Source organism: Crocodylus porosus, unplaced genomic scaffold (genome assembly GCF_001723895.1).
Source record: "Crocodylus porosus isolate Cpor-Errol unplaced genomic scaffold, CroPor_comp1, whole genome shotgun sequence".
NCBI lineage: Eukaryota > Metazoa > Chordata > Crocodylia > Crocodylidae > Crocodylus > Crocodylus porosus.
This window is the reverse complement of record NW_017728909.1, coordinates 12050006-12063819: the sequence shown is the minus strand read 5'-3', so window position 1 is coordinate 12063819 and position 13814 is coordinate 12050006. Positions and strand designations below refer to the sequence as shown.

Here is a 13814-nt window from a genome sequence, read left to right as displayed (position 1 = left end):
CACATAAAGGAGGAAGATGTGGGGAGGGGGTAGATCACAAAGGTTTTTGAGCGGTTATTTTAGGACTGCTGGGAGCAACCGTTTGCATTACACTGTCTTGTCTAGGTGTGCTCAAGGCTCCAATCCAGAACTTACCATGCAGCATTCAACGGTGACACTATTCACTCTCCTGCTGATTTAAATGCCCGTCTTCATTTATCCAAGCCAGTTTATCTCAGCTGACGGTCTGGCTAAGTTCAGAGACCATGGACTGAAAAAAATACGTGTTAATATGGAATCACAAAAAAAAAATGGCACAAAGTGCTTTTAAAATGAAACTGTTAGACTGATTTATTGGACTGAGTTAAATTGTCTTTCAAACACAGTGACACAGACCAAAAAAAGTACCCTGATTACTGTTTTAGTTATGGCTTACATCAATTGATAGGCTTTCTATCACAATTGGAGTACAGCTACAAAAACAATAAGCAAAAATTACAAGGTGGAAGATTTTAGTAAACCAAGAATCCATGAGCATGAGGTTGTTAACAAGTAGGCATAAATCAAGTTGATTTTTCCCCCACCTAAACATGACAGAAAACAGGAACAGAGTTTATTTTAATAGTAGCCCACATCCATTAGCTTGAAGACACAGACATTTGTTCCAATGGATTGGAATATTTGTTTCTATCAGATGACAATGGAGGACATTGAACCAGCATTTTTCCCTCTCTCTTTTCCTTTGTGTGATGGTCTCTGTCCAACACACTACAATTTCACTTAGGCTGCCATCTGATAAGAGACCTTACAACGTTTTGCAAGATGTAGACCCTAAGCAAAGAAACAAAGGTCACCACCAGTAGCAAGCAGTTTTCCTTGCAAGGTTCAGTCGCAGGGTCTCCCATATGCAGCACTTCTACAGGATCCGGTGATGCAACCAACAGCGTGTCATTGCCAATGCTGGGTGTTCCTTACCAATAAAGTTGGTATTAATTATGGTATATACAAACTTTATGGGGCAGCGGAGAGACTTCAATGCCTTGATTCCTCTCAGGAGTCCAAGAGGATGCGAGTTTTAAGATCCATCCAACATGTTATCTGGTTATCCGCTGCATGAACTTGTAGCCATGGTGTGCACTAACTTGTTACAATGACTGGGGGTGTTAAAAGGATGCACATCAGCTCACCAAACAACTGACATGGAGAACATGTATGGCTTTCTAAAGGGAACTCGGACATATCAGTAGCATAGTCATTTATTTACAAGCTTCCAGCCCCATGCGTACATTCAAGGCAGGTTTTTGTATGTCCTGTTTCCCAGTAAGGCTCACGCCTGCATCCCAAATGTACCCCACATATGCAGGGCAGTCTATGGGATTTTGATGTGCGCAAGGCATGAAATGTCAGACCCCTGCACTGTCATACCAGCGCACAGTCTGCTCTCCCCTAGGGTTGCTGAAAAGGACTTCCCTAACTACAACTGCTGTTGATTTTCCAACACCATGCAAATGACACGCTTACGCCAAATTGCCCATTCCCATTACAAGGATCACAGCATAATACTGACGTGGTTTTTCCAGTGATATGTTATCCATTCATCTATAACTTTAACTTACAGTTGTGAGACCCTGTTGCTGCCCCACAGAAGCCAACTGCAAACCTCCTGAGGACTTTGAAGGAGGGAGATTGCAGCCTTGTCCCAAACCCATTAGAACAGGTTTGCTCAATCCTCAACCTGTGGGCTAAATTTGGCCCCCAGCACCATATCATCCAGCCCATAGAGTTCCCCACAGGTCCATGGGGAGCCTCGCAGGTCATTGCCCTGTGTACTAAATTGGGAGTGCAGTGTGACAATCCTGGTATATAGGGATGAGCAGAGGTGACACGAGACCCACCAGAGCCAGATCTCAGCACGCAGGAGGGGGCAGGGGTGGCAGGAGGCTTTGGGGCCTGATCCCAGTGGGCAGAGGTGGTGCAGGACTCCAGGGCCCAATTCTAGCATGAGGGGTCTGATTCAGCCCACACCCCTCATCTGGCCCATGGGGCTGAAAGGTTGAGCACCCCTGCCTTAGAATCACCAAGGAACGCCACGCGGATACAAGCAAGGAAATGGCCCCTTCCTCAAGGCATGTGATTCCTACATGCACCCAATCAGGTCGGGAAGCCTGATTAGTATTTACAGTGTCTGCGATTTTGTATATGGCAATTTACGCTATCTCCTTGAAATGCTTTGCATAGATGGCTTGGAAATACGACGCTTCCCAGGGATGAAGGTGCAGAAATCTGGAGGAGAAAGGGAGATATGCAAAGTTTCTGCCCCAGGTAAGATTTGCTTCTTGTCTGCACACACACAATTAAAAACACTGTAGTGCTACTATCCAATATCTACAATCTATACAACTGGCTGAGAAATGATAAGCTGCTTGCACCGTTGCAATCAGGGCTCAGTCCTGTGATTGCCCTCATAATCCCATCCCCTTGACTCCATACATCATCTGGCTATGGATCTGGCCTGTGGCATAACGATGCCTACTAATGCCCACTGCGGCCTGGACTTTTATTCCAGAGTCAAGCAAAGCTCCTAGCGACTTCCACGTTCCAAGGGGAGATTGGGCAGAATAAGGGCTGCAGAATTTTGCAATGGTTTCCCTTTTAAGTCATGTGCAAAAGTCCCAGAGCTCTCTGCACAATGAGATGTAAGCCAGGTGAAAAGCAGGGTTATCCTCAGGGTTGTATCATTTTGTAAATTCAGGGTTCTGATTGCAAAGGTCTATGCCACAAAAGGCCCAGAGAAGAAGCAAGTCCCCTAGCCGCTCTTTCCAGCAGTGTTTATTCAGGAACCCCCTCGCACACCAACTTCAGAAAGCACTGACTCATTGAGCACAGCATAAAATCTTACAGGAAGGACCACTCTATCTCTGTGCTGCACTACAAACAGAAGCCACAGTCCCCGTTGATTTGACTAACCCACCCATTCAGTGTAAAGTATTCGTGGTACAATGCATCTCTCCGTTTGGGTTTCTCTGCCCCTCTTACACATCACTCAATCACTCTGGGTGAATGATTCCCTCTGTGCATGCGGGCTGTCAACATCAAACTTGCGTTTTCCCATACAAGCACCATGCACCAACTATGCAGTTGTTATTGCAGCTTCCAAAATGTAGTGCTCCTGCAACAGTCATCACTACAACCTGCTACCCTCTCCCTAGGGTTTCTTCAGTGAAGCTCATGGGCTTACTTGCCTGCCCTAGATAACTCCCAGGTACTGACATGTGGTGGAGCCTCCAAGGAGCATCTTGGAGCCCAGGGATGAGAGACCTGTAGGCAGTGTGAGTTGACTTTACTACGCACTAGTGGAATCACAAAAGTTATGCTGCAGTACACAAAAGAGGATTTACCCTGGTGTTGATCTATCACATTTGATCAACACCAGGGTTCAAACATGAGCTCTACAGAGCTGAAAGCAAGAGACTACACTGCTTATCCTGAAATGACTGGCACCCTTAGGAGCAGTCCCATTGACCCTTCCCTCCCTCAATCCTGAATTGCCATCCTGTGTAAGCCCATGTGTCCAATGCCCAATTACCACTGTTATGCTGTAATGTTAACCTAATACCGCCTCCCTCAGAATTTCACGTGAATAATATCTGGACCCAGCAAATAACTCCTAATATTATCATTACCTCTGCCCCTGTCCCTGCTCTTCTCATGCTCAGCAAGGTGGCCAAGAGTCAACGTTAACCTCCCAGAGTGATGCTAAATTGCTGAGCAAGTTCCTGCTATGACAAGTCAGATTTTTACTGCAGGCTTTTCCATGTGAAATGTCAATAGTTTAAAATAGAAAAGGATCCCCTTCATGCAGGTAGCATATTGGGGCATCCACACACATGCTCCAGGATGAGGGGGGCACTTTAGTTAGAGCGGCTCTGATTGCTGCTCTCATTAAAGGGCCCGCAGCATCACGTGTGTTCAGTGCTCTGCGCTTCAATATCGTGGCAGAGGCACTTGAACTAAAGCTGGTTCGACAAGCTTTAGTTAAGGCATCTCTGCCACCATTCTGACGCACGGGGACGCTGAACAGACATAACATGGATGCTACTGGAGCATGTTAATTAACATGCTCAAGCAAACTTGATTAATTGTGTCTGTTCCAATATGTGCTAATTAGCAGACGTTGGACCAAACATCTGGCCTGTGTATAGGAGCCCTTGGTGTGCAACTCGCCAGCAGCTGTCTTCTTCAAAAAAGCATTTACAGCCATCAAGGGTCAGCCAGATGTACCAGGTGTAAAAAGAAGCTTAAACAGTGGGTACTTTAACAGTGGCTATTGTTGTTTTCACTGGATGTGGGGGAGCCAGATACCATCAACTACCAGGAATTTCTTGGTTTTCTGAAGCTTAACACTGATTAAACTGGGAAACAAAATAAAGACAGAAGAGCAATGGTGTGGCTTTCCTAACAGTCTTTTAGCCCTTTTTGTCCTCTTGTCTAACTGGCAACATTAGGCAGGGCTGCTGCGCCATAAATCGGGGCAGGCAAAATCGCAGCCAACTTCATTTCCCAGCAGCCCCTGTGGCAGCAGCTCCTTTTGGGTTAGGTTTAGGGTTAGATCCACTGCCCACGTGCCCCCTGGGACAAGCGTGGGTTTCACGGGCAGGGCGTGCAGGGAATGGACCGTGGCTCTGCCCCAGCTCTGGCCCTGGACTGTCACCGCCCCAAGATTACAGCCCCGGAGCAGCCCCGGGCTGGTGGAGACCCCAGGATTGTGGGGCTCCAACAGCAATGGGCCAAGGCTGGGGCAGAGCCCCAGTTCTGCAGTCGTATGATCCCGGGGTCTCCACGTAGACCAGCCGAGAGCTACATGGGCAGGGGCTGCTAGGAAATGGAGTCCGACCACGGGCCAGATCTGCCATTTTACCCACCCTTGCCATAAACTCTGGCTGGTTTGAACACTGAACACCTCATTCTGCAGTTACATGTCACAAGCAATGAGCACTCAATGAGCAGTAGAAGAGGAACATTCACTTCTGTGACATTTATTTACACAGAGAACAATTTGGCCTTCTCAGACCTAGTTCCTGAAAGCTGCTCCATACTGCTAGAGTCCTGCAACGTGACCCTTGACGTTGTTTTCTGCAGGTAGTTGTCTGGGGTTTGGGGGCCCGGTGCAAGACCTGAACCCAGGACAAAGAAATGCCATTCAGGGCATTTTAAAAATGCCAAGAACTTTTTTTAAGTCCCTTTTCCAGCAATAATCTTCAAAATGAACAAGATAAGTAACAATAAACTCTCAAGGAAACAGCATACATTTCACATCATAGACTAACCACATATAATACAATTATTTAAAAATATATATATGGGCTCCATATGCTATCATATATCTCTAAGTCCACCCATTTATGTACACCAACACAAAAAGCTTCAGAAGCATAGATTTGGGGCCAAGTTCCACAGTCCCTACACAAATCAACCACCCATTTCCTCCAAAATAAGTTTTTGCCTGGATGAACACTGCTGGTCTGGGCCTTTTATGTTGGTTGGAAGCATCATGCATATTAATTCTTAAATCACTAAAAAAATAGAGTAATTAGAGAATCATCACCAAACACAGCAAAATTGTACTTCTTACAGTATACCACTGTTTTAGGTACATTATTCATTCACGTGAAATGAACAAAGGAAAGGAAGATCTATTATCCAAGAGTCAAGTTTCTGTCCTAAAAATCCAGGTGAATTGAAACTGAAATTGAAAAAGGAGAATTGCACCATTATCTTCCTACTTGCAGGTACCTTCCCAGTGCTTTCCTTCTTCTACTAGTGTCTTTCACAATATGTCAGGCTCCTAATCACTGTTCACTTCATTCAGAACAAAATACCCTCCACCCCGGAGATACCCAGTAGTGTAACTGAGGAGGGGTGACTGGAGCAGCGGCCCCAGGCACTGCTTTTATGGGCAGGTGAAAAAGCAGCCATTACCCCAGTGGTGGCTGACAATCCAGACACAATCAGGATAGGAGCCAGCACTGCCCTGGGTGTAGAGCTGTGCTGCTATACCTCTGAAGATACCCACAGCACAGAAATACTGAGCCAAATCCTGAACTCAGTTGCTCGCTCTTTGCTCAGAAAGAATGACTGAATCCTATTAAGGGCTTCAGGATCATTCCCATTATTATAAATCTCAATGCATAACGAGAGGCATTGTTTTCCAGTGGGCTAGACAAGGCCACCCAGCTCTCACACAGACTCACCCCTTGGCCTCAGGCAATTCATCTACTTGACTCTTGCCTTGGTTTCTTCAGCTTTAATAAGAGGGCATGACAATCTGCATATCAGGAAGATTAGTTGATTGGTGTTTGCTGGATACTGTCAGGACGACCAATGTTATGCATGTTCTAATGATGCTACCTGCTGTTACATAACACTTTTCACCCTAGATCTCAAAGTATCCTGTAGACAGTAGCTGACCAATGTCATATCCATGTCACAACTGGACAAACCAAGGCCCAGACATTCAATCCAATTTAATTCAACCCAGTTTAATCTCATTTAGACCAGCCATCTATAGCAAAAATGGGACTAGAACTCAGACCCCTTCCATTCCCATCCTGACCTCCTAGTCACTGGATTACATTGCACTTTTCATCATCAAAGCCCTTTAGACATCATTTTAGGAAACACATCAAAGACACACGTTTCTTTTATATGCAAAATCAAGGCAACTCAGACCATGCACTCAGACATCCATCAATTCGCACTCATTGTGCTTAGAATTTCATACTTATTATTTACAAAGAAATGCTCACTAAAAAGTAATACACCTCCAGTGCCTACAGCCTGGCAGCAAGAAACACAGGACCCCCCAAATACAGGCATCTTGCCTGATTCCAGCTATTCTTCTCCTGTGACTTCTGAAATCTATAATCTATTACCCTCATGTCACCAGACTGTGACCTTAAAAATCACTGCATTTCCTATTTCAAACACAGAGCACTATAGTAGTATCACCATCTGGTCACTGCTAGTCAATAGTGACTTTTTAAATAATATCTGCTGTATTTCACTTTCTTTTAATCCTTGTTTTGTGTGTAGGGTAAGCCATTTTGATAGCTGCCGGGATGGGAAAGGGGCTTCAAAACAGAATGCCTTCAAGCTGAAAGGGAGGCAGACAACATCTTGTGAGCTTATTAGATCTCTGTAAACTAAAAACCCTAAACTCTGGCTTAGACTTAAATTTTACCCCAAAACTAATCATCACATATAATGCACATACATTTACACAGCACTCCACAGAATCAAAGATAAACTGGCCTGTAAAGGACCTCAGAGACCCTCTCGTCCAACCCCCAGGGAGGGTCATCTCTGTCTAAGCCACCCTAGACAAACAAACATTCATATAACCTGCATCTAAAAACTCCCAAGTCATACCCCAATTAAGACATTTTCCTTGATAAAAGCCCTTGAAATCTAAGTTAGACAAGACAAAACACTGGACAGTACATCAAGCGTGGAAAGACGTGGAGATGATGAAGAGAGAGAATTGTCGGGGAAGAGGGCAGGACTGCCCCAGCTGAAGGAGGCATGAAGCAAAGAAAGTTATGAAGATGCAGGCAGCCATGGGAAATGCATAGGAAGAGGATGCTGGAGTAGGAGAAATGAGAGCAAAGAGACAAGATCATGCAGAGGTGCAGCATAGGTGACTGGATGTGATACAGTAAGAGCTGAGGAACCATAGTGGGGTCTTAGGGAGAAGGTCAATAGGATCAGAAGCAAGACCAAGAACGATGTTAGCAGCACTTTTGTTTGTCCAGGCCAAAGGGGAGAGGGGAAAAGTCAGGGAAAATAGACAGGAGCATGTTGCAATAGCCAGGGCGAGCGAGAACCAGGAAGTATTAATGGCAGGGTTGCTGATATTCATGGAGCAAAATTTACAGGATTTGATGAGCCTGAATAAAAGGAAACAGAGTGAAAAACGACCCAATGATTGTGAGCCCAATAGACAGGAAGGACAGTAGATGTGTCTGTGGAATTAGGGCCAAAAACTGCTACTACTGAATTCAGCAGAGTTTATCTCTGACATCAACTGGGTCGTTAGAAGTGGACGCTGGGATGACAGGAGTTGAGAAGGCCTAGAAATTAAGTTGATGGCACCTGTAGAAATAGGATAAATAGCTGGAAGGAGACCAGTTGATGCGTTAAAGACAGACAACCAGAAGAAAGTTCTTGAATAAAGGAATAAGGGAGGGAGTGGTGGGATAGATTGGGGAAAGGACAGAACTTGTCAGACCTGGGTAAGTGCTGTTTTTGAGGAAGATGGCTAAGTAAACCTTTTCTGGATCCAACCTCCACATACTCGGCTTGTCTCTAAAAGGAGGCCTCTTCCATGTAGACCAGAAAAGGTGTAGCTAAATCAGTATGGCAACAGTTTACAAAGGTAGGGTGCCTGCAAAAAATATTAAACTATTCAGCTATAAGTTTGGATAGTCCTGGGGAAAAGCATGATCCCAGGTACTATCCTCTACCCTTAACAGACCCATAATCACTATACAAAACTATACTCTGCCAGAGGATGCTAACATTTGCTTCAGGTTAAAGGCTTGTCTGCACTTCAAAATGTTGCCTTTTCAATTACAACAGCATAGTAAAAGCAGCAAACTCCATCTTAGTGTGGACATGATTATGCCAGTATAAGAATACAAATACCAGTATCGTTTATACCAGTTTCAGAACCAAAATAAATATAATTATTAATATATTATGTAGTATAACATATTAATATTATTCTAAATATGATGATACACAATGCCTTTGTGACCAGGAAAATCGCATCTACATTACAGCTTTTACCACATTACCTATGGAAGCAAAACAATCCCCCTGACACAACTGACATACTCACACTGGTTAATCTTCTAAGTCTAAACTAGCCTTAACTGGGATAACAATTTTAAGGATGCCCTCAGCATAAAGCAGTGTCTAATTAAGACACCTGAGGTCCTTAAGTACATCATTTTCATGTTCATCAAACTAAGTTTTCCCATTGTGTCCTAACATCATTCCCTCACCCCATGAGGACCTCCTAGGAGGTACTTACAAATATGACATAACTAGACAATTTATACAACAGCACATCACAGTTCTGGTACTTCGTCAAAATCAACAAAATATTCAGAATAGCCTTAGTCACACCCATGCTCTGTGACATTTGAGTCCCAAAACATCAATTCTGCCAAAATCATGCAGAATCATCTCGATGGCTCAACAGATACAAGACCACCGTTCAGCTTGAAAACGAACTGGCAGAATTCAGAGGGGACAAAGCATTCCCAAGATTGGAAACAACATCTGAAGTCCAGAGCTGGTGACTGCAGAAGAAGACATACATAGACACTGTTAGCCTTTTTGGTTGGAAGGAAATATTACATCTATGAAAAAGACAGATGCATTTGGAGAAGAGAAGAAGACTTGTTGGGGGGGAGGCACAGGGAAGAAGCATCTGTGATGCTTTTACTGATTCAGTAAGTCTTGATATTGATAGTGAGAGTTGCTGGGAACTGGAGTTTAACCCCCCGCTGCATCTTGTCTGAATTCTTATCAAATGACCGTCATGGCTGTATCACATCTAGCAGATGTGTTCACCAATACGGTGCGACCTGATGGAATAAAGATCACAGCTTATACACTTGCCCGTTGAACTACCCAAATACATAAAGAACTTCCTTTTAAAATCTGAACGCATGAGAACCACGTTTCAATAAAACTGCCGATGTCCAGTGGTGTCTGCTTCAGAAGCATCTGTGCAATGCCATCCGCTGTGTGCTAAAATCCTCCTCAACCAGTGAGTTCAGTTGGGTGCTTTTCCCAAAAGTGAAATGACACCTACACTGATGTGCTTTGTGGATCTCTAAAACCTATTAGAAATGTGCTTCTTTCTTGATTTGATTTCTAGGGCAGGGCATATCTTGTGACACAAGCGTTTTGCTTTACCCGAATCAATGTGAACCCTACTCAGCTAGCAGGAAAGATGCTGCTATCCCAGCTCCCGTGGAACGCAATGCCTTGAGAAATTTGTATCAAACAATTATTGCATAATCTCATGATGTAAGAAAACTCTTCTACACTAAACACAGACGGTAAGTTCCTGTTGCACTTTTACACTGGAGGAAAAAGACACAACCATCAACAGCAGCTGCAGGTCCCTGTGTGAACCCGCAGGATACCTTTGCTGTGCATGTGAAGGAAGTTGAAGATTTCCGATGGCATAGCATGGAAGCCAGGGCGAGGTTTGACATTGTCATAATAGTGATGAGTTATAAAAATCCCTGAGGGGTTCATGGGGAAAGCCCAAAAGCCAAACAGGTGGACCTCTTCACACAGCTCCAGGGCAGCAGTCACCAGAATCAGCCCCGTGCTAATGCGCTTGGCCCGCACCCCTTGGCCGAGCCAGTACCGCGAGACATTGATGAGATACTGCGGGTGGAAGTAGTAAACAGCTTGCTGAGATTCAAAATCATCCAGGACGTATTTGACCCGGATGGAGACGTCCGTGTTGCGCGTGTTGTAGAAAGCGGGCAGCAACACTGACGCATTTTCATAAACCTGGAGCACGTCGTAGAAAGGTTTGCGCCATTTCTCCAGTTTATGGAACCTGCAGGTACAAGAAGGCAAATGACAATCTGGCTGCAGAGAGGTTCAGCGCAACTAAACAAACCAACAAGAAACTCTTATCCTGATGGGGAAATATGTTGCGTGACTCATTCCTGATTTTTCAGTTGAGCTGGTTGCAAAAAATTCCGTTGACTTTTTGTTCCAGTGAAAAATGAAAAATATATTTAGCTCAGCAACTGGGGTACATATTCATATGAAAATTTTGGCATAAAGGGAGAGGAACTTAAAGTTAGGAACTTATTTCCCCGGATCAGTAAGTTCACTGTGACCGTTGCATGGTCAGTTGCATGTTATTTTCTTCTTTCAAAATACAGGCATTTTAAGATCTTTAAATTTTTTGATCAGCTATTCCTTAAATAATTAACCCCTATTGGCATAGAGTTATGTAAAATAATAAATAAGCTGCACATCAGAACAGAAAAGTTAATGAAATATCTGAATTCCTATATCTGATCAAATATATGTTATCGCACTCAGATTATTCATAGACAGCGACATAATGAAGGAAAAGATTGACTAAGTGATTTAACAGTAGATTTAACAGTAAGGCCCCTATTGTATGATTGACTTTACACATGGGAACGCTGTCTTTGATTCAACAGGATCATACAAGACTCTGCTTAACTTTATATATACAGTACCTACCATAATGGGACATATGCAGATGCCTACGTGATTTGGTGAATGATAGCCAGAATCCCAGCATTGCACAGAATCAAGCCCCTATGTCCAGTCTAAACTAGGACTATGAAGTGGGTTTAGCAAACTGGCTAATTAGCCTGGGTTAATTAGCAAGATTTAGTATCCTTGGACAACCCTTGGCACTCAAACTGACTAGCATTAAAAAGAAGTTTCTCTGTTTACACTAAACACGACATTTTATCTAAAAAACATAATTAAGTGTTAGCTTAGTTAATACACTTACTAAACAGGACTTATTCCTGAAGTGTACACATGGCATTTTTGACTAGGAGAGGGCTCCCCTTAAGGTGATTTCAGTTCATCAACTACCCACTTTTCAGTATTAAAATGCAAATCCAGGTGCTGCTATTTATCACAGTGTTTAGATACAATAATCAGGAACTATTTTTTCTTGCAGTTAATTACCATGGGAAGAGTAAAATACATGATTAACAATGGAGGATTTTTAAACCACTGAAGACAGATTTGAGTGATATTTTTCTGTTTGCTTTGCAAAGATATGGGAAGTCTAGAGAGGTTTAAAAAGAAATGACTTAACCTTTCAGTAATTATACTGGGATTGACTGTCACAACATCTGTCTTCACCCCAACATCCACTGTATATTTCTCAGATATAGGAGGCAAGTTGCATCTAAAGGAAAGAAGTAAACAAGCATGTTAAATATTTCATTGCAGCTGTTCAGGACTAGAGAATGAAGTCGTGTTTAAACATTTGTTCCAAGAAGCAAAATTAGAAACATGCTGTGAATTTAGATTCTGATCAAACTGTGCTGATGTTCAAACTGCGTATTGCAGGTAACAAGCCGGTGATGCTAGTAGGTGTCAGAAGAAATATATTTACTCTTTTCTGCTATGATGAATGCTAACCTCTCTAGTAGAAATGTCCATTGCTCATTGATAATATTTCCCTCTTGATGGTTCATTGATTTGCTTTTGATAATATTTTTGTCCAGAAATATATGGCTGAAATTCCAGTAAAAATAATCTCTAAAAACATTGAGTTCTTTAGTGTCAACTGTAATGCTATGGGTTATTTATACATTTGGCCCAAAAGCTAAAATTAAATTCTGAAAAAATTCAGTGAAGTTACAGGACATACCATGCTTTACTACAAAAAAAATCCAATATACTGAATCAGAAAAACATTATGTCTCGGCAGATGGTCATTCAATGGGTAAACGTTTCAAAGATACATATGTGACTTAGGCCCTCCTAAAAAGCCAGTGGTGTTTATACGCTGATAGACCACCTAATTAATGGTTACATACGTTGTATAAAAATTATGAAATCTTCTCACTCCAAAGATATTTTTGTCGTGAAAATGAAAAAACAATAGTCCCTGCCCAGGCATTTCTTCTCCGCACGCGTCTGATATGCTTCAGTGCAGTTTGCCAGTTTGGGCAGTAGGCGGAGCTAGGCGACAGTACATATTTCCGTAAGTACATAAAATAGACAATTCTTTGTGATAAGTATTTGCTTATGCAAGAAGAAAATGTTTTAAATCCCCCTGCCCATAAGTCTGCCTGTCAGTATTAAAGTAAGCACAGGCCTCAACACGATACCACTGAATTCAGCAGATCTCTTTTGACAGGCCATGCGGCAAAGGCTGAAGTGCTCAATGCCTTTTTCCCTCAATCCTCATAAGCAAGGTCTGCTCCCAGACTATTGCACCGGGCAGCACAGTTTGGGGAGAAGGTGACCAGCCAACAGTGGTGAAAGGACAGATTAGAGACGATTTATAAAAGCTGGACGTGTACAAGCCTGACAGGGTGCACTTGAGGATGCTGAGGGAATTAGTCAATGTGACTGCACAGCTGCCGCCATTATCTTTGAAAACTCATGGTGACGGAGAGGTCCCCAATGATTGGAAAAGGGCAAATATAGTGCCCATCTTGAAAAAAGGGAAGGAGGATCTGGGGACTATAGACCTGGAGCAAGACTCTCTAAGAATCCATTTCTAAGCACGTGGAGGAGAAGATGATTAGGAACAGTCAGCATGGATTCACCACGGGCAAATCACTCCTGACCAACCTGATTGCCTTCTCTGACAATGTGACTCGTTCTGTAGCTACAGGGAGAGCAGTGGATGTGGTATACCTTGACTTCAGCAAGGCTTCTGATAAGGTCTCCCATTAGGCCTATGCAAAGTGGCTAGTATTCACTTCTGATTCAGCTGATTTGGGGGACAGTGATTCGATTCAGTGACTCGAATCCCTGTCCCCGAATCGATTCAGCCAAATCTGATTCGGAGATTCAGCCACTGCTGAATTGGCCGAATCTCCAAATTGAACAGGTCCCATCCCCCACCTGCTCTCCCAGCCCTGTCAATGGCTGTCCTGCCTGGCCTGGTTTTCCGGTTCTTAAAAAAAAATAGTAAAGCCCTGTGCTCACCAGCTTCTGCCTGGTACGGGGGTGATCCCAACTGGCCTCCACTGCCCCGTGCTGCGTGGGGAGCTTGGCCACGA

The 13814-nt window shown here is 43.5% G+C and overlaps 1 protein-coding gene across 1 annotated transcript in view; it reads right to left on the bottom strand.

The window, feature by feature from the left end:
- Positions 1-304: 304 nt before the first annotated feature.
- ST8SIA5 (ST8 alpha-N-acetyl-neuraminide alpha-2,8-sialyltransferase 5) overlaps positions 305-13814 on the bottom strand; it is a 51985-nt gene continuing 38475 nt past the window's right edge. The window contains exons 6-7 of the mRNA XM_019531809.1: positions 11888-11980; positions 305-10627 (exon numbers count right to left, since the gene is read on the bottom strand). Of these exons, the coding sequence (XP_019387354.1) occupies positions 10159-10627; positions 11888-11980 (562 nt within the window). The 3' untranslated portion in view covers positions 305-10158. The remainder of the gene's footprint in view (positions 10628-11887; positions 11981-13814) is intronic.